Here is a 19,661-nt window from a genome sequence, read left to right as displayed (position 1 = left end):
ATCTATGCTCAAGACATTAATCTCTAGATTGTCTGGTCCAGACTTGACTTCTTGTTAGTCATTGCATTGGTCGGTCAAAGTTCGCAAAAGGTCATTCTGACATGACCCGTAATGGGATGTCCTAAGATATTTGTTTAGCGACAGCGAGAACGTAGGTCAGATTTTAATGAGAATGACCAGAAGAAAAAACAAATTGTAATTTGCATGTGGTTCAGAATCAGGAATAAGAATATGACACAATTCAGTATAAGTATTTATGTATATGAAAGTAGAAAACAAGCATATTGATGTAAGGGGGGTAACTCTAAAACCCAGAGTAATTCTATAAATAGAACACAATGTTAACGTAGTTTGGAATGGTTGTTTGAGTGTTGTGATGATGTCATCATAGTAATACCGTTGTGTAGTCAGTTATGGTTTGGATCTGAAGAAGTAAACATCATTTGAGTTACCGGCGACTTGAGTCTTCTTTCAATATTATGAAAACAAATCTTGATTTTTTTCACAACATTGTTTTCAAGGAACAAGGGGTATTAAGTTGACACAATCATAGTGGTATACATGATACTGTTGACATTGATAAAGACATTTACAGTGGTAAAGATATTTTTAAAAATTTCATAATTTTTCTTTCAAAGTAATAGCTACATTGTTGTAATATTGTTTTGTAATGAAGTACAATGCCGTGCCAGTTATATTCGTACAATCCAAAATGGCCACCGTTTGTTTACATATCGACTCGCTTTTACAGATCGTCATCTATTAATGAACAAATTATCTACATACCTTAGTATTTGGTAAGATGCCCTTTCATAGTCAGAACTTTAGATATCCGGCGTGGAATAGATTCATAAAGGCCACGAATAAAGTCTAGCTCAATGTCCTGCCAAGTGATATGGATCGCTTCAAACAGCTGATCTTGGTTAGTGATGTCGTTTATGGTGTCCTGTAGTTTTTCTTTAGTTTAAGCCAAACATTTTCTATAACATTTAAATCCGGTGATTGTGCTGGCCAATCCATCGTGTTTATGACATTGTTGGCGATGAATTTTTTCACAATATTTGCCCTATGAACTGGCGCATTGTCATCTTGAAATATATAGTTATTGCCTGGAAAATGTCTACAAATTACTGGCCACAAATTATTGTCCACAATTTCTATGTATTTCTGGGCATTGATGTTACCATTTACACGCACCAAAGTCCCCACACCATGATAACTGATACTCCCCCACACCATCAAACTCAACTTCCTGGTTCGAGGGGGACACACGCACTCGGGTCGATCGGCTTCATTTTCCTTTCTCCAAATGTATACACGATTATTATTTCCAATAACCACCTGACTCTCATCAGTAAAGATTACATTTTTCCAAAAATCATTGACAGTTTTTTTCCTCATACTCCGACACCAAAAGACACGTTTTCTTCTGTTCACCCCCCTAACAACCATCTATTTTTTCGTGATGCGCCTGTAGAATCCTTCTCGGTGTTATTCCCTTTGAATTGTTCTTTTCGAGACAGGTTGGTCTCTCACCGAATTGAAATTACCAGTGATGTCCTTCAAAGGTCTCTGTCTATTATTTTTAATGAGTCTGAACAGCGCGGTGCGATCTCTGTCTGACAATTATTTTTGTCTAGCTTGTCTCGGGATGTTTTCTAAAACCCGTTTGCTGAACTTTAGCAAAAAATACTACCCAAAGTAGACTTGGGAACCCCCAACAGGTCAGTAATCGCTTGATAACTTTTCCCCTCTTCTTTTAACTTTAACGCTATTCTTTTCACATCACCACTCAATTCCTTAGATTTTCTCCCCATGTTTGCACTGATTATCGTATGTTTTGCTCAAAACAGCAGACGACACTTTGAAGGACATCATGTGACGGTCACATGATCAAAGTGACGTCATGTCAAATTTAACATGGTTCCGAGCATTATTGACGCTACGCGAAACATTTTTGTGCTCGTAAAATATTCGACGGTTATAAACCGTTATGGATCGTACGAATATAACTGGCACGGCACTGTAGATCAGTGGAGACATGCAGTTATTGTTAAAATTGAAACCCACAACGTTGTGTGTGCATTTGTTTATTTTAACCATGAACTATACTTCTCTGTGAGAGTTACCTCTCTAATGGCAATATGTTTTCTCCTGCAGCCGGGGCGGTCGGGTAGCCTGGTGGTTAAAGCGTTCGCTCGTCAAGCCAAAGACCCGGGTTCGATTCCCGACATGGGCACAATGTGTGAAGCCCATTTCTGGTGTCCCCCGCCGTGATATTGCTGGAATATTGCTAAAAGCGGCGTAAAACCATACTCACTCACTCACTCACTCTCCTGCAGCCTGACACATCAATTATTCACCGTCCGAAAGTACAATTTCTCGCTACACGGAAACTGGGTCAACATTTCCTGCATTACGAAATGCTGTGCCCATGTCCCCATCCCTCTCGACAGACAGACCCACTGTACGGAAATGGGTCAATGTTTCACCGCAGCAAAATGTTGTATGGGGAAATAGGATGGATAGAGCTAGACTTGTGCCCTGCCCTTTGCCTCCTTGCAGCTGCAGGCGCTCTAGGGCAGGTAAACCAGTCTAAGACAGGGCATGTCTCCCTCTTATGATTGTTGCCAAGTAACATAAACATGATTAATATACTAATTTACGGATAGGAATGTTTTTAAAAATATTTTCATAATTATTTATATATATAGTATGTACGCATATCATAATACATGTGAGACAAAGGTAAAGTTTCTTTTAAAATTTTGTTTGCATCTTTCCAACGATTACTCATACCCCCATGTAATTTTCTCACACCCATAACAAATCAGGCAGCAGGTGCTGCGCAATGATGCCTCTCACATGTATTTGCTATCATTCATTTGGTAATCAAAATACACCCAGTCGTTGCAATTACCGCTGGTTCTGTTGTTATAAGAGGGTAGGGAATACCTGTGCACAATAACTGTTCACAGGTACTCAGACCACCTTTTCACAGATCACAGACAATTTTTTCCACCTATTTCACAATAACGGATAATTGTTGTGTAAATTAGTTCATATTTTCATTGTGGAAATAAGCAATAATTTAAACCACATCATTGTCAAGTTTATTTTTTGCATAGATAAACAAGGAGTGCATATCACATTATTCATGAACTCGAAGTAGTTATTTCCCTTTCCTCATATCAGAACCTGTAACTGCATTGAACAACATGCATTATCTTACCTCCATGTCAGAATGATGAAATCTGACTGATCCACTTACTTGATAAAATTTTATCCCTATTTATCCCTCCTTGGAGGGCATTAAGTTTCTCAGCAGGGGAACAGCATTGGAAATTGGCACTAGTCCTGTAGTCCTTGCCAAACTGTCCAATAGTAAAGGTATCATGAGGACTAGTAGAAAATTGCCATTTTTAAGGGTTTTGCTGTATATTATCATTAGGAAGACTAGTGGACTACCAATGTGGGTTCAAATCCCGGTCGGGGCTCATCCCAAAAACGTATGAGAATCTGTACTTTACTAAGAAAGTGTTATCCCAGATATAACAGTTGTTTCATTTGACCACTTTCTATGTGGCATTTTGTGTTCATTGCTTCATAGGTTGTTTAGAAAGATGACTGAGATTTGAGCAAAATTAGCCGGTCTTTGACTGCAAATTTCTGTGTGTGTGTATTTTTCAGAAACATAATTTTAGTATGTTCTAAAAGCTTATTCATAGATTTGCTACATATATGTCATTTGTCAGCTACACGTATGCACTTGTTTGCTATCGTGTTTAAACATGTTTACATGTTTACTTTCTTCAAAACTGCTTGTACGTCTCACATACAAGTGACTGGCAGACAAGCCGCTTGGGGGAGGTAATCGATGCCTGACGAAAGTGTTCAATCAGAACATCCGTCTTGTTACATTAATAGTCTGTTGGAAGGGTTCAATATAGAGGTTATCACGCTTGTGTGTTCTGGGATGGTAAGTATCCTGTATTAGGAATAAACATTGTATTTAGCGAGCCTTGGCGAGATAAATACATAGTGTTTATTCCTAATATAGTTCCAAATGATATTGTTCCAACTGAAACCAGTTTCTTATACAGTAGTGCCGTAACTACATATAAAACAACAATTGCCTGCACAAATTGTTTTTACTAGCCTTTCGCGGTAATCCATCGGTCTTTCCGATAGAGTAACTGCCCTTTATTAAAGGGAAGCTACTCTAACCCTAGTCTACGAGACCTCATGGCACAGTCAAACCTTGTTGACAGTCGCCCTGTCCTGTCATCATGTTACAAAGTGCAGTGAGATGTACATACAGCGACAAAACGAAACAATGTAACAATTCGGACATATTTCGGCAAAATCCAACTGTTTTAATTTGGGGGAAAGGTTCCAAGCCTCAGAGGTCTACAAGCACTGATATGGTAACTGTTCCCGCTAAGCTAGTATCCTCACTAAATTGTTTTGCAATTTATATCTCCAAAGTTGCCAAAGCTTTACAATGCCTTTTCAACGTCACAGTTGACACTGATTTTCAGTATATTAGACTAATTTTGTTCTTATCCTGCATTACTCCTTAATGCATTCACTGCTTACCTTACGACAAAAGACCTAAGGTCACCTCTTCACATCACTACCTGTCGCGCTACAGCATGGACGTGTACCAGCAGAGCTCTCGTTTTGGATTGAAATAGACCTTCAGCTTTTGTCTACAATTCTAAAATTGATCTGCAACGGGTGATGTATTCTTTTCATATTACTCTCACCATGTTGTGCAGTTTTATTACCCCCTGCCGGGCCAGAATGGCCGAAGGGGGATTATGTCGTGGCACAGTCCGTCCGTCCGTCTGTCCGTCCCACAGAGGGTAATAAGCTTGTGAAATCAACTCCTCCTACAGTTTCCAGAGCATAGCGCAGTCCCATTTCATTTCGACTAATTTTTACAGAGTTACTGCCCCTGTTTTACGGAGCTTCATTTACCTAATTGTGAGAGAGGTACTAAGCTTGTGAAATCAACTCCTCCTCCAGCTTTTAGAGAATATCCCTGACACTCTACACACAAGATGTCTACATGTTGATAATACGCATATCGCAGTCCCGTTTCATTTCGACTAATTTTGACAGAGTTACTGCCCCTGTTTTATGGAGCTTCATTTGCCTAACTGTGAGAGAGGTACTAAGCTTGTGAAATCAACTCCTCCTACAGTTTCCAGAGAATATCCCTGACACTCTACACACAAGATGTCGACATGTTGATGATACGCATATTGCAGTCCCGTTTCATTTCGAATTTTTTTGACAGAGTTACTGCCCCTGTTTTACGGAGCTTCATGAAATCTGCTCATCCAGTTTCCAGAGAATATCACAATATCTAACTATAACTATAACTATAGTTAGTTTCCTCGTATAAGGCTTTTGTGGGTGAGCTACATCCTTATGGCATTAGCGTTCAGACTGGATTACTCCCAACAAAATGTTCTGCACAATTTGTTTCAAATGCAGTGCCATCTACTGTTGTTATTTCATAAAATACAAAGAAAATATAAACTCTTTAAAAAAATTCATGCGGGGGATGTTGTGCTCTGAGAGCACTCCTGTATGATTTATTTAGGCGTATCCTGCCAAATGCTGTTTGTTCACCACCATTTTGAATTGTGTTACAATTGTTTGCCTGCCAAGGTAGTCAAATTGTTTACAATTCTCAGCTACGTATGTATAATATATTTATGTGTTTTTAAATACTACTAGCTTTGGCGTTACATTGAGTTGCATAAATACAAATTTTTGAATACACTTCCAAATCGTTACAATATTTTTGCCGATAGATTAATTAAATTCTACTGCAGTTTTCCAGTCCCACTTCGTCAAACAGTCTTTATTTGTGTACCTTCTTTTGCTTGAGCGCTGTACTAATTGTCATGGAAAAAAATCTGCCAAAGATCCTCATCCGTGTTGTCTGGCATGCACACAAATTTGTGCACCATATTCTAAATGTGTTGTTTGCGTGCGTCTCTCTCCAACGAGTTTTACAACTTATAGGCAGGTCACTCACAAAAGTATTTTGCATCCATCCCATCGTGAGACTATGAAGATATCCCAATCATTTAATAGCGAGGGACAGGGTTTAGTCATTACTACACAACCATTATCTTCGGCGGGTAATATGTCGACCATTACTGTCACTGTGGAAGTGCAAATGCAGAGGATTTTGTGAGTATCATAACTGACCCTAATATTCAGGTGCCTGAGACATCTAGATCTGCTACGCCTGCACAAGCATCTCAAGACGCTTCAATGGGGGTAGCGCAAACCCAAGCCACGTTCCAGCCAACACCATTGAGCATTGCATCGCAGATACCTGTGCCGAGGGCAGCCCCTGCCTAATACCCAAGCGCATCCACAATGACATCAGCCCCAGGGCTGTCGGCGTACAATGATTAGCGCTGTACCAACAAAACCAGCGCAGCAGATGCAGGCTCAGGCATCAAAACCGTCACAAATGTTTTTGCAGTCCATGTGGCAGCAGTCCATGAAGCAGTTGTATCCTGCTCCCACGCCTACGCCTATGTATCAGATGCCTGCGACAATTACATCTACAGCACATGTTTTAGTACCTACTCTGGTGCCTAATGTATACAATACTCCTATTGTTCATCATAATACAGCGCATTCATCGTTGAGTAGTGCCAGTATGCCGGCACGCACTTGGACATCGACGCATGATTCCTGTTTGCCAGGCGGATCATCTAAGCCCACAGTCAGAGGTAGCACTACACATCGGAATACAAGTCGTTCACTTCTATACATTCATGTCAACATCGTTCTGATTCGTCAGACTATTCTAATGGTGAAGAGGGAGATTCTTCGACAGAAAGAATACTCATTTTGGTCTGTCACAAGTACCTGATTGGGTAGCTGATCGCCTCATTTTAGTGCTTTCCCCGGGTAACAGGGTGGATAAAAAAGACACAATATGGACACATCCTACATTGATTCGGGTCGACCCTATGATGACAGATATGATTAGATCTTTTGATGAAGACTTCTCCAGGCTGACACTTACGCCGTCATTTAAGCCACCAAAGTTAAGGAAGGATGAATTTCCTATCCATGCCTTTGAGACAGCAGACCAGGCACATAGTTTGGATGAGGATAATCAGAGAATGACAAGCTCGTCAAGGTCTACTGCTCTTAAGGTTCAGGATACCAGAGTTGTGTTGATTAAAACAGAAATTTGACGGGTATTAAAACCTTTATCAGCACTGGCATCGTCAACGTGTGGGGGTAGAGCAGGATCTGTCAAAGGATAACCCTAACCGACTAGATCATCTCCAAATTATAGTTGATTTTCAACAGCGTCAGATTGACCACATAAGAAATCACCTTAAAGCTGCGTTGGCAGAAATAACTGTCATGCGGAGGTTTGGGTATTTAGCCCTATCCACATGGGACTCAGGAGTTTAAGCGCAGGCTGCTATGTCAACCTTGGTCTTCCACATCTCTGTTCAATCAACAGATTACGGACACACAAGCCAAAGTTTCAGGTTATGCTAAGGATGAGATGGCACTCAAGGCTTTTGAGCACGTTTCTCACAGTTTATCCCAGCGATCCAGCAAGTCAGGCTATTATAGGCATAGACGCAAGTCTCTCAAGGAAGGCCAGGCACAGGATTCCTTTCACGTGAAAGGGCGTGGCAGAAGGACACCTCAAGGTACCTATCAGTCCGGCGTGGTAAATACCACATGATGGGAGGTGATAAGATAAAATACTCCCGCCTCCAGTCGTCCCAATTGTCTATACCCCCGTAGGCGGGAGACTGAATTGATTTTGGAAGAACTGGTGCATCCTCAAGGATGATAACATTCTCAACGTATTACGTCATGGTTACCAACTAGATGTTGAGGTACTTCCACCGTTGACCACGGCTCCACTTCCTTGGTATTATCCAAAAAGGCAACATCTGCTATTAAAAGCCAACATAGACATTCTGTTGGAAAAGAGAGCCATAGAGCTATAACACTGGTTTTTATTCCACATGTTCCATGTACCCAAAAAGGACTCAGACAAAATGAGAATGATACACAATCTCTCTGTATTCAACAAACGTTACCTGAAGTGTCCACCATACTTCTGCCTCACCTTGTTGAGACTACTCAGAACCAGCATAAAGGCATTCGATTCCTTGATTAGTCTCCATCTGCGGGATGCCTACCTGCATATTCCAATCCACCCTCCGACCGCAGATTCCTAAGATTTCAGTTCAATGGGGTTCACTACCAGTGGGCAGTGCTCTTTTTTGGCATTTCAGTGACCCCATGGCTATTTACACGAGTAATGAAGCCCTTAACTGCGTTTCTACACCTGAGGAACATTTGGTTTGAGTCGTACATAGACGACTGTCTCCTGTGTCATCAACACAAGCAGATGTTAGTCCGCCACTGGGATTTCACAAGAAGGCTACTGTATCAACTGGGATGGATAATCAACAAGGCGAAGTCTGAGTTAACTCCATCCTATCGATTCCAGTTAATAGGAGGCCTGTTCCAGACAGACCAGGATCTCCTATCTGTTCCGAGGGACAGAGGCTCAAGATTTTACGCCTCATGTCACCTGCTCTTCATCAACAATGCACACTTCGCCAATGGCAAGTGTTGTAAGGGTTACTCACCTCGGCACAGGATCTAACCAGCAGAGGCTCAGGTGCTCACCTGCAGGGCCAGACAGCCCAGGGCTATGGTCCGGCGCTCATAGAAAATGGCACATAAACAACTTGGAATTGGAAGCGTTAATTCTGGCCATATCACATTGGCAGAATGAACTACCGTCAGCCCAACTTGCAATATCCACAGACAACAGCACTGTGTTGTGGTGCCTGCGCAATCAGGGAACAACGCACTCCCACTCCCTGCTTCAACAGACATTCAGGTTTTTCTATCTAGTGGATTGTCTGTAACTACAGTTCATAGTTCATCACATCCCATATGTCAAAACATTCTGGCCGATGCCTTATTGCATCCAGACAGGGTGGCCCCACCAAGTGGAAACTACACACAGAAGCATTCCAGTTACTGCTTTAGACGTTCGGGCAACCAAACATCGATCTGTTTGCAACTTGCCAAAATTACTAACTCATGATGTATGTCTCCCCGTTACCGGATCCGCAGGCTTGGGCGGTGGATGCGTTCAGCATTCCTTGGTAAGGGCTAAAAGTGTACGCATTTCCGCCACCAGTTTTAATTCCCAGGGTAATACAAAAGATCAAGGAGTCTTGCTCTGACTTTGGGCACGTCCTGGTGGCTGGTGAGAGGGTGTTTCGTCGAGCTCAGAAATCTAGCAGAGAACGATCTACTACCCCTCCAACAGTGGTCAAACCTACTTTTCCACACTCAAAGCAAATTGCCTCATCCATCACCAGACAGGTTTTGTCTGCATGCTTGGATCATCTTGAAAAGGTGTTAAGTGTAAAGGGCTATTCAGCACGGGCAGCAAAAGCTATAACATTAGGTCATCGTCCCTCTACTAGAGGTCTATACGATGACAAGTGGGGATCGTTTGACACTTTTTGCAAGGGAACCCTACAACTGCGGCACCACAATTCCTAGCTGAACACCTCCTACATCTACGTACCCAAAGACACTTGAAAGGTAGCACCATTACTACGTACTTGAAACCTCAAAAGTATGTTTTCTAAAAGCTCGGGCGACAGGCATTGATGTGAAGAGGTGACCTCAGGTCATACAGGTCACAGGACAGAGGCGCTGGTCATCAAAAGTGGGACTTCAAACAACAGTTTATTATTTCTTCACCCAGGACCATCGCTGTTACTCTGTCCCGTCTTTTGTCGTAAGGTAAGCAGTGAATGCATTAAGGAGTAATGCAGGATAAGTATACAAATGTAAAAAAATATTTAGATTTTACTAATTCTTTTGATAATAATAGCACCGGCACCATGTTTGTTAAGGGCGACACCATGTTTGTTTATAAACACTGAAAGCAGTCCCTACTTGACCTTTGATATTTGCATCTCTATCCGCATATGACCACAACGGATATCGTTTTTATCTGATGGCTTTATCCTGCCGATAAACCTAACCATTATATGATAAATAATATATATATTACACATGATAGAAAATATAGCGTGTAGTTTCGATATGTTTCGTTGTGGTTAGAATAAAGAGCATATATTATTGTGATCCCGTATTTGGATGACAATTTACAATAGGGACTATATCATATGGTGGAATCAAAATTGTTTGAAAACATGGCAAATATTTTACTTCCACTGACTGGTATATGTTAACTTGATAATGTAGATGAATAATATGGCAGATTAACAAGGTGCCCAGTACACAGGATGGTCCATGTTAGAAGTTCATCTCTCAATTTCATGTGATGTTATTTTGATCTCCAGGAGATTGTTACTTCTCCAATAGAAGACAACATCAGCTCAGAGTCATTCAAGCAAGAGCCTGCTGTTGCAAAGTTTAAGGTAATCCAAACACTTAAGTTTCACAGTTTGCAATAATATTGTTGGAGTGTTGATATGGACATGATAAATTATTGTTTGACTGAGAATCAAAGAGCATATACCAGTATACCTTGCATTGTGAAATGTCATTGAAATTGTTTCCCTTTTATGCGATTAATGGTTTTTGCTTGAAGATTTTCTTGTATCATTAGCCAGAATACCGTAGCAACCCTCATGAAGATCAGGAGCTTGTGGCAGCCATAGAGCAGGCCTACTACAAGGATGAGACCTTTGACACGAGTGACTTTGAACTGCAGGTAATAGTAACAATTTGAGTTAAAACTGTATCTTCAACGAATTCAGCTGTGAAGAAAAGAATGTTTTATTGATTTCTCATCCAAAGTGAAATCGTGTTAAGGATGAGTTTCTAATCATGTTTGTCTTACAGATTGTGTTTTTAGCAGGCTGTTTAACTTCTAATCTTTGCATATGTATCAACAAAACATGATCTATCAGTCAACAGCATCATGTAACTTGTTTGTTGAGTTGTGATCTGTACTTGACCCTTAAACATGTATATATTTTTATTACTGCCTTGTACCATCACAGCAATCAGTCATGGTTAAAGTCTGCTTGAAGTGATGTTTGAATAATGAAAACATGGTTAGTTTAAGCAGTTTACTTATGCAACTTCTAAGCAAAATGAAAAAAAATGTTCTTATGGATCTTTAATTTTTCCAATTTCAGAAACTTCCAGAAGTTATTGATCTGTCTAAGGTTGACGAAGACAGAATTCGTCTGAGAAAACAACTACAAGCTGTAAGTTGACAAGGTTTTCAGCTTGCCAGACTCAGCCTATCACACTGATTATGTTGATGGACAAGTATAGTTTTCTGTCAGTGGACAATCTTGTTAACATAACATTTCCAAACAGAGGTATTTGAACAGAACTGCATCTCCTTGCAAGAGGTTATTCAATTGTTTCACTCACTTCATTAGAGTTCATTCTAAGCTGTGCCATTGGTGCAGGGGTCCGGAAACCGTCATATGCGCCGGACATGTCCGATTGGGAATCTCAAATGTCCGTTTTAAAATATTGCTTACCGGACATTTTAAAAAGTATTGTCCGGACATTCTTAAATTTTGACCGGACATGATCAACATTTAGGACTGAGCAGTTTCTGTCTGCAGTTGCAACACAATGAAGATTAACTACACTGATTGGTGCATACATTTTTCAAATTACAGGGGGCCATGATGATAATGATGGCACACTTTGTTTGAATTATTTCCAATCTAAAAAATCAAATAAAGTCTCCCAATACCAAAACAACATAAGTTTGTTTTGATTGCAACCTCATTAAAACTCCAAATCATGCACTCACAACTACTGCACTATGTTAAACATGGCAAGAGTGCTCCCTGTGTGGCTTTGTATGGAGCAGTATTGCTGTTTTGTACTCTGCACACTGTTTTCACAATAATTACATAGAATGTGATGCCCTAGGAATGCTGTCGGAAAACTGCACAAAAAAACCATTTTATATTGAGCTTAGCGATTGGTCTATATCGTGAATATTACTATATAGCCAATCATATTTCAAGATGCATATTTAATTGACCTTGGCCATGTTGGCTGTCAAACGCCAGGTCTGGGTATTTTCATTCTTTTTAAAGTAACATAGACATTTAACAGATAGTTCTAAGGAAATGGCCGCCACTAGCCTGTCAAATGAGGACATCGAAAGTTGAAACTTAAGTATGTACTTCATTTGTTTCAAAGTAATTGGCTTAAATCTACCCATAGCTTTGACTGTCAGACATATATCATCAGCATCAGACATATAGCATCAGCATCAGACATATAGCATCAGCATCAGAAATATAGTATCAGACATATAGCATCAACATCAGACATATAGCATCAGCATCAGACATGAGGCAACAGCATCAGACATATAGCATCAGCATCAGACATATTGCATCAGCATCAGACATATCTCATCAACATCAGACATATAGCATCAGCATCAGACATGTAGCATCAGCATCAGACATATAGCATCAGACATATAGCATCCGCATCAGACATTTACCATCAGCATCAGACATGTATCATCAGCATCAGACATAGCATCAGCATCAGACATAGCATCAGACATGTAGCATCAGCATCAGACATATCTCATCAGCATCAGACATATAGCATCAGCATCAGACATATAGCATCAGCATCAGACATTTACCATCAGCATCAGACATATTGCATCAGCATCATACACGTATCATCAGCATCAGACATGTATCATCAGCATCAGACATATAGCATCAGCATCAGACAAATTGTATCAGCATCAGACATTTATCATCAGCATCAGACATGTAGCATCAGCATCAGACATATAGCATCAACATCAGACATATAGCATCAGACATATATAGCAGCAGCATCAGACATGTAACATCAGCATCAGACATATAGCATCAGCATCAGACATATAGCATCAGCATCAGACATATAGCATCAGCATCAGACATTTACCATCAGCATTAGACATTTACCATCAGCATCAGACATGTATCATCAGCATCAGACATGTATTATCAGCATCAGACATGTATCATCAGCATCAGACATATAGCATCAGCATCAGACATAGCATCAGCATCAGACTTGTATCATCAGCATCAGACATATTGCATCAACATCAGACATATAGCATCAGCATCAGACATTTACCATAAGCATTAGACATTTACCATCAGCATCAGACATGTATCATCAGCATCAGACATATTGCATCAGCATCAGACATGTATCATCAGCATCAGACATGTATCATCAGACATATAGCAGCAGCATCAGACATATAGCATCAACATCAGACAAATTGCATCAGCATCAGACATTTATCATCAGCATCAGACATATAGCATCAGCATCAGACATATAGCATCAGACATAGCATCCGCATCAGACATATAGCAACAGCATCAGATATATAGCATCAGCATCAGACATTTATTATCAGCATCAGACATGTTTCATCAGCATCAGACATATAGCATCAGCATCAGACTTGTAGCAACAGCATCAGACATGTAACAACAGCATCAGACATATAGCATCAGCATCAGACATATAACAGCAGCATCAGACATGTATCATCAGCATCAGACATATAACAGCAGCATCAGACATGTATCATCAGCATCAGACATGTATCATCAGCATCAGACATATAGCAGCAGCATCGGACATATAGCAGCAGCATTGGACCTATAGCATCGGCATCAGACATGTATCATCAGCATCAGTCATATAGCATAAGCATCAGACATATAGCATCAGCATCAGACATATAGCAGCAGCATCAGACATAGCATCAGCATCAGACATATACAATCAGTATCAGACATATTGCATCAGCATCAGACATATAGCATCAGACATATAGCATCAACATCAGACAAATTGCATCAGCATCCGACATTTATCATCAGCATCAGACATATAGCATCAGCATCCGACATTTACCATCAACATCAGACTTGTATCATCAGCATCAGACATATAGCATCAGACATGTAGCATCAGCATCAGACATCTCATCAACATCTGACATATAGCATCAGCATCAGACATGTAGCATCAGCATCAGACTTATAGCATCAGCATCAAACATTTACCATCAACATCAGACTTGTATCATCAGCATCAGACATATTGCATCAGCATCAGACATGTATCATCAGCATCAGACATATTGCATCAGCATCAGACATATAGCATCAGCATCAGACATATAGCATCAGCATCAGACATATAGCATCAGCATCAGCATCAGACATATAGCATCAGCATCAGACATATAGCATCAGCATCAGACATTTACCATCAGCATTAGACATTTACCATCAGCATCAGACATGTATCATCAGCATCAGACATATTGCATCAGCATCAGACATGTATCATCAGCATCAGACATGTATCATCAGCATCAGACATATAGCATCAGCATCAGACATATAGCATCAACATCAGACAAATTGCATCAGCATCAGACATTTATCGTCAGCATCAGACATGTAGCATCCGCATCAGACATATAGCAACAGCATCAGACATATAGCATCAGCATCAGACATTTATTATCAGCATCAGACATGTTTCATCAGCATCAGACATATAGCATCAGCATCAGACTTATAGCAACAGCATCAGACATGTAGCAACAGCATCAGACATATAGCATCAGCATCAGACATATAACAGCAGCATCAGACATGTACCATCAGCATCAGACATGTATCATCAGCATCAGACATATAGCAGCAGCATCAGACATATAGAGCAGCATTGGACATATAGCATTGGCATCAGACATGTATCATCAGCATCAGTCATATAGCATAAACATCAGACATATAGCATCAGCATCAGACATGTATCATCAGCATCAGACATATAGCATCAGCATCAGACATACAGCAGCAGCATCAGACATAGCATCAGCATCAGACATGTATCATCAGCATCAGGCATATAGCAACAGCATCAGACATATAGCAGCAGCATCAGACATATAGCATCAGACATTTTCCACTAGACTAATATTTAATCGAAGACAATATCTACACAAGCGACATTCTGGTTCGATGGCTTTGCATCTGCCCATTTCGATCATCAACTGATGACAGCCACATCTAAATCTTTACAACGCTTATTTCAATAGTGTACAGTCGACTTGTGTAAGATATACTTCGGTCTGTAAAACTGATTTGTAGGTTGAATATACCATTAGCTTTGGATTTGATGATATTGATGAATGCCATCATTGGATGTTGTAATCAGATACACGTTGCTTAAACTGAGACATAAAAAGATAAACATTTCCAACATCTTGCATAATCCAGGCATAGCCAAAGCCAAACTGGAATAAGATATGTTTTATTTTAGTGGCCCAGGAAGTTCTGTTTACACAGTCCAGTCCATACAGCATTAGATCTGTTTGCTTCGGAAGTCGGCCATTATTCATAGTGACTAGTTTAGCCCAATATTTTACACATTTTGATACATAGGTGAGAAATAATAGAGGTCGACCACTTTCTCCAAGAACAGCATCATTACAAGCACTCAGAGGCAGATACAGAATTCTTTTTTCATACTTAGTCTGAACTCTCTCAATTTGATCCACGACTTCTTATCCCCAAAGTTCGGAGCCGTATGTAAGGATGGGCAGAACCATGCTATCAAAAATCTTTAGTGCAGTCATAATTGGTAAGCCACCATACATAGAGTGCAATCTGTATATGTGTAAGCATACTTTCTCCGCCTGCTTTGCCAACACCTGTTTAGTTTAGGTGTAAAGTAGAGACCAAGATATTTATATAAGGAGACGGTTTCGATCTGAGAGCCCCTGTTTTATACCATTTTTCATACTGCCATCGATATCCACCATTTCGGAATACAACAACCTTCGATTTTTGTATATTTAGGTTCATACCCCATATTTCACAAAAGTTGCTAACACAATTTATTTGTTTTTGGAGTTTGCCTGCGGAATCTGCAGAGTTAGCAACATCATTAGCATAGAGAAGTGAACATATATTAGGATAATGTTCAGATATGAAAATGCCTCTACAGTTTGAAGAAGCCATCTCAGTAACCAATTCATTGATGTAAAATGAAAATAACAGCGGGCTGACCATACATCCTTGGCGAGTACCAACCCAGCACTGAAAAAAGTCTGTGAAACCTTGATCTGTCCGTACACAAGTCTGTAGGTTTGAATACATATTTCTTAAAACAGTTAAAATATTTCCATGTATTCCATAGCTAATAAGTCTATGCCAAAGTAAAGTGTGATTTACGCAATCAAAGGCTTTTGAGAAGTCTATGAAGAAAACATATGATCTGCCTACTGTTGATTTAGAGAGGTATTTTCTAATCATCCCATAAAGAGAAAACATGTTGTCCACCATCGAATAACCTTTCCTGAATCCATCTTGATTTTCATAAATAACATTATTTTCATTAGACCAATTTTGGAGTCTCTGGTTTAATATTTTGGTGAAAACCTTTCCAATCACTGGTAATAGAGAGATTCCTCTCTAGTTGTTTGGATCAGATAAAGTGCCTTTTTTATGAAGAGGACATATGATTGCCTTGCACCAATCAATCGGGGATATTCCCAGTTTTCATTATTTCATTAAACAAATTCATAAGTATCGGAGATATTTGAAATGAAGAATGGATAAGTAATTCCGTTGGAATTCCATCCCAACCTGCCGCTTTATGACATTTAAGATAACGGATTGTCTCTGTAACTTCCTGCAGGGTTATGTCTCTATTAGGTTGATCAGGTAGTCCTTCATTGCAATTGTTACAATGTGAATCATGCTCGATTAAATGTTGATTAACTTTATCTATAATGATCGGGGTGGTTTGACCTGTATACAGTAACTGTTTAAAGTAATTATGCCATTCAGTGCCACTGACTTTGCTACCTGTAGAAGACGAGTTGGTATTTTTAAATGATTTAATAGAGTTCCACAGTTCAGGGTTGTCACAAATACTATAAAGTTTATCTCTGATTCCTTGCCGAAAAGACAATTTACAATCATGACACACTGATTTAAATATTTGCTTCTTTTGTTTATAAATTTGCAAATCAAGTGAAGCGTCAGTCAATCTAAATTTGTCTAGGGCCCGATACTTTTCACGCTTGGCTGTCTCACACTGCATGTTCCACCATGCGGGCTGCTCGTCTGCGCATTGAAGCTGCTGTCCGCTCAAAATAGATGGGATATCTAATTGACGGCGTTATCAATATCCTTTTAAATTTCAGCATTAATATCCTTAATCAGTGATTTTGAAACATCATCAGTGATTATTTTATCAAAGACTTTTTGGCAGCTATCTCTCCAAATGTACTTTGTATAGGGTGTCAGTAACATGTCACCGGCTATGTCAATAAGCTTAGTGTTAATGTTCAATTCACAAATAATAGGATAGTGATCAGATTCGTCCACACTCAGCACCCTGAAGTCTTTGACTTGCTCGAACAGAGCTGAGGTAGCAAGCATATAATCCACTGTGCTACATCCATTGTTTGCAGTACATGTGTAATTACCAACCTCATCTCCAGAAAACCTTCCATTAAGAAAATGAACACAATATATACAGCAAATTTCAGGCAGCCTTCTACCAAAGTTGTTTACCTCTTTATCTCTGTTTTTACGGGGTAGTGAAAATCCATCGCTGTCATACCAATCACTAGCAGGTAGATATTCTGCATTGTCATCAATAATGTAGTCTTCTTCAACACCTGTTCTACAATTAAAGTCTCCTATTAACAGTAATTCTGTATCATATGTATTATTCATTTCATAAAGTGTTTCTTCAAGAATATGGAGACTGTCTTTATCTGTTCCCTCATAGTAGGTTGAGTTTTCTGGAGGGATGTAGAGAAATCCAACAATTACAATTACCATGTTAAACATGGTAAGAGTGCTCCCTGTGTGGCTTTGTATGGAGCAGTATTGCTGTTTTGTACTCTGCACACTGTTTTCACAATAATTACATAGAATGGGATGCCCTAGGAATGCTGTCGGAAAACTGCACAAAAAACATTTTATATTGAGCTTAGTGATTGGTCTCAGTTTGTCTGGCACAGGTGTGAGACTGTTTGCCACTGTACAGCTGGACAGTATTGCTTACTGTGGCATTGAATAACAAACAAACAAAAATGTCATTAACTGATGCAGGTTTCAAAGAAAGTGTCGGAGTTGATCCTCCAGAAGCAGCCAGCATATGCAGCGGAGTTGCAGAGGGTGATGGAGCTGCAGAAGACACTGCAGCTGGCGGGGGTCATCTGCAGCACTGGGCGCAAGTAGGTGCACCATGTTCAGGCAGGCCATGAGTACCCTCAGGCTTGAAATACCTGGAGAGAACTTGTTCATCAGTGCCATTGATAACAGTGTATAACTGATAAACTTTGATGTGAACTTATAATACTCATAAAATCCAGCGCTGTATGGAGAAGGGCAATATTGACTTTATTACTGACATATGGTTTATTTATCACAGTTTATACATTAAACATGTAGAAGATTGCTTCAATACATGATAACTTTATTTGGAGATTCCTGTTAATTTTTGTGCATATTGTACTTGAATGTGTATGAAGAATACACAGTTTTGAAACCGTTTGTGTTTTCACTGTAATATGGGCCGGTTGTTTATTAATGAATAAAGGATTCATTGATTCAGTACATGAATTATATGACCAAGCTTTGTAACAGCAGAACCAGAAAAACTCTCATACACATGGTTGTGGGTGTTGGTGGGATTTCCAGAGACTGTGCATGCTTTGGTAATGATGGGTTGTTTCCCTTGCAGGCAACTGTTCCATGCTCGGGAGAGTTTCACCACTGCCAGTCTGGGGCTGCTCGCTAACTACAGGAAGAGACAGCAACTCTGGGGATTGCTCAAGTCACTGCACACAATAAAAACACTGGTATGGTTACACTTTCACTTTGTGCTCTGTGCTCTCAGCTAAGATTTCCCTGTGCAAGCATTTGTACACATGTGTGATATGTTCTCAAACCTGTTGGTCAATCCAAGTGGAATGTAGCCCAAAAGACAAAACATATTGAGAAATCTGTGTTTATGTTCTTATTTTACCTAATTATACGTATAAGTTATATGATATAACCTATAAGAATATTTTGATAATGCTAAGCTAGGTTGTTATGATACTTATTTCAACTAATTCAATTACGGACAGCATCTGGAATACCTGGTCAAAATCATATTTAATGGTCAAGAACTGGTAATTACCACCAAATGGAATCACTGAAAATGCCCTCATTGTCTTTTCTTGAGCATGATTGTGGCTTTTTATTGACCTTTCAGCAAAGAACAGATTTGAGATTGAGAGAAATGATGGAGGTAAGTGGACTAAAGTAGACATTGTAGCAACTGATGACAAATTCAGTGCAACTGTTCTCAGGGATCTGATGGAGAAAACCCAATTTTTTTTAACTCATCCTGCATTACTCCTTACATCTTCCCGAGTCAAGAGAGTTAACTGACTATGAAAGTCCAGTTTCCACCCTTGCTGAACTAGGCTGGTATTATGGAGTTGCATTTTGGCTAGACTAACGAGTCTATGCATA

General features: G+C 39.8%; 1 protein-coding gene across 1 annotated transcript in view; it reads left to right on the top strand.

Annotated features, from left to right (window-relative positions):
- LOC124120077 (syndetin-like) overlaps positions 1-19,661 on the top strand; it is a 66,947-nt gene that overhangs the window by 907 nt on the left and 46,379 nt on the right. The window contains exons 2-7 of the mRNA XM_046482815.2: positions 10,419-10,496; positions 10,688-10,792; positions 11,223-11,294; positions 18,249-18,373; positions 18,883-19,000; positions 19,399-19,434. Coding sequence (XP_046338771.1) covers positions 10,419-10,496; positions 10,688-10,792; positions 11,223-11,294; positions 18,249-18,373; positions 18,883-19,000; positions 19,399-19,434 — 534 coding nt within the window. The remainder of the gene's footprint in view (positions 1-10,418; positions 10,497-10,687; positions 10,793-11,222; positions 11,295-18,248; positions 18,374-18,882; positions 19,001-19,398; positions 19,435-19,661) is intronic.

Source organism: Haliotis rufescens, unplaced genomic scaffold (assembly GCF_023055435.1).
Source record: "Haliotis rufescens isolate VD_foot unplaced genomic scaffold, xgHalRufe1.0.p SCAF_6, whole genome shotgun sequence".
NCBI lineage: Eukaryota > Metazoa > Mollusca > Gastropoda > Lepetellida > Haliotidae > Haliotis > Haliotis rufescens.
This window is presented reverse-complemented; position numbering and strand designations above follow the sequence as displayed.